Consider the following 1,059-nt stretch of genomic DNA (forward strand, 5'->3'; position numbering starts at 1 on the left):
ACGGTTAGCCATGGAGACCCAGTTCGCCAAGAAAATAATTGCAACATCTTTGACCCTAGCTGTTACAGCTTGCGCCGTTCTGTTGGCAGTGTTCATTAAAGGTAAGCACTTCAAAAAATTCAGACGGCTGCTACTAGCGTAGTTTTAATAATGATCTGTCATATGAACTTTTCAACGTACTCTAGAGTTTCAATTCTATAATTCCTCTCTTTTAATTTCTTTCCAGAAAGATCACTAAATTACTTGAGCTCATGTCAACGCTATCAAACCGCAACATCAAAATTTTATTAAAAAAGTCTAAATTTACCCTATTTTTGTATTAAACAGTCGATAGGTTAAAAAAGAAAAAGAAAGAAAAAGATGCAACCAAATCTGCAAAAATCTCTTCAAACCCGAAAACAGTCATAAATACCGACAAAGGAACGCTGTCCGTCAGACAAAAAATAGTCACCAAAACCAAGTATATCTTGCCTGCTCGTAAGGTCAAGTCGAACCAAAAGAGTAGTGGTGCTACGATTATCCAACAGATTTATCATTCCAAACCAAAGGCTGGTGATGCTGTGGTTATCAAACAGACCGATGATTCCAGACCAACAAGAGACAGTAAAGCCAAGTTTGTAAGAAGCAACTCCTACATATCAGCAGAAGATAGTGTCACTAAGAAATTATCGAATGAAATTCCTCTAGAATTATCTCTCGAAGATGGAAAAAGTAGCCAAAAACAGAAGGAAAAACAATTTCGAGCTTGTTTTTCACTTTATTTCATGGGAAATGTTAACAGAAACACCTAATGAAAATTGTATTTTATTTAAAAATAAATATTTTAATATACAATTCAGCAGATTAATTGATAGAACGATGGAAAATAACAATAAAAATATCTCATTAACATATAAAAACACGTCAATTATTAAAAATAACATCAACAAAACAGTCAAGACGAAACGCCAACAAAGCAAATGCATAAACAACAAATAGCCAATGCTTAAACAATGGATAACTTTTGAAAGTTGTTAAACGTGTAAGTTGATCAATAACAGTAACAAATAATTTTCTTCA

At 33.2% G+C, this 1,059-nt stretch overlaps 1 protein-coding gene across 1 annotated transcript; it reads left to right on the top strand.

The window, feature by feature from the left end:
- Positions 1-10: 10 nt before the first annotated feature.
- HELRODRAFT_182239 (hypothetical protein) lies at positions 11-791 on the top strand (the record flags this gene model as incomplete). The annotated part of the gene is made up of 2 exons (XM_009032545.1): positions 11-101; positions 328-791. 2 exons carry the CDS (start codon positions 11-13, stop codon positions 789-791), a joined length of 555 nt encoding a protein of 184 aa, XP_009030793.1.
- Between the last annotated feature and the right edge of the window lie 268 nt (positions 792-1,059).

The sequence above is a fragment of the Helobdella robusta genome, assembly GCF_000326865.2.
Source record: "Helobdella robusta unplaced genomic scaffold HELROscaffold_83, whole genome shotgun sequence".
NCBI lineage: Eukaryota > Metazoa > Annelida > Clitellata > Rhynchobdellida > Glossiphoniidae > Helobdella > Helobdella robusta.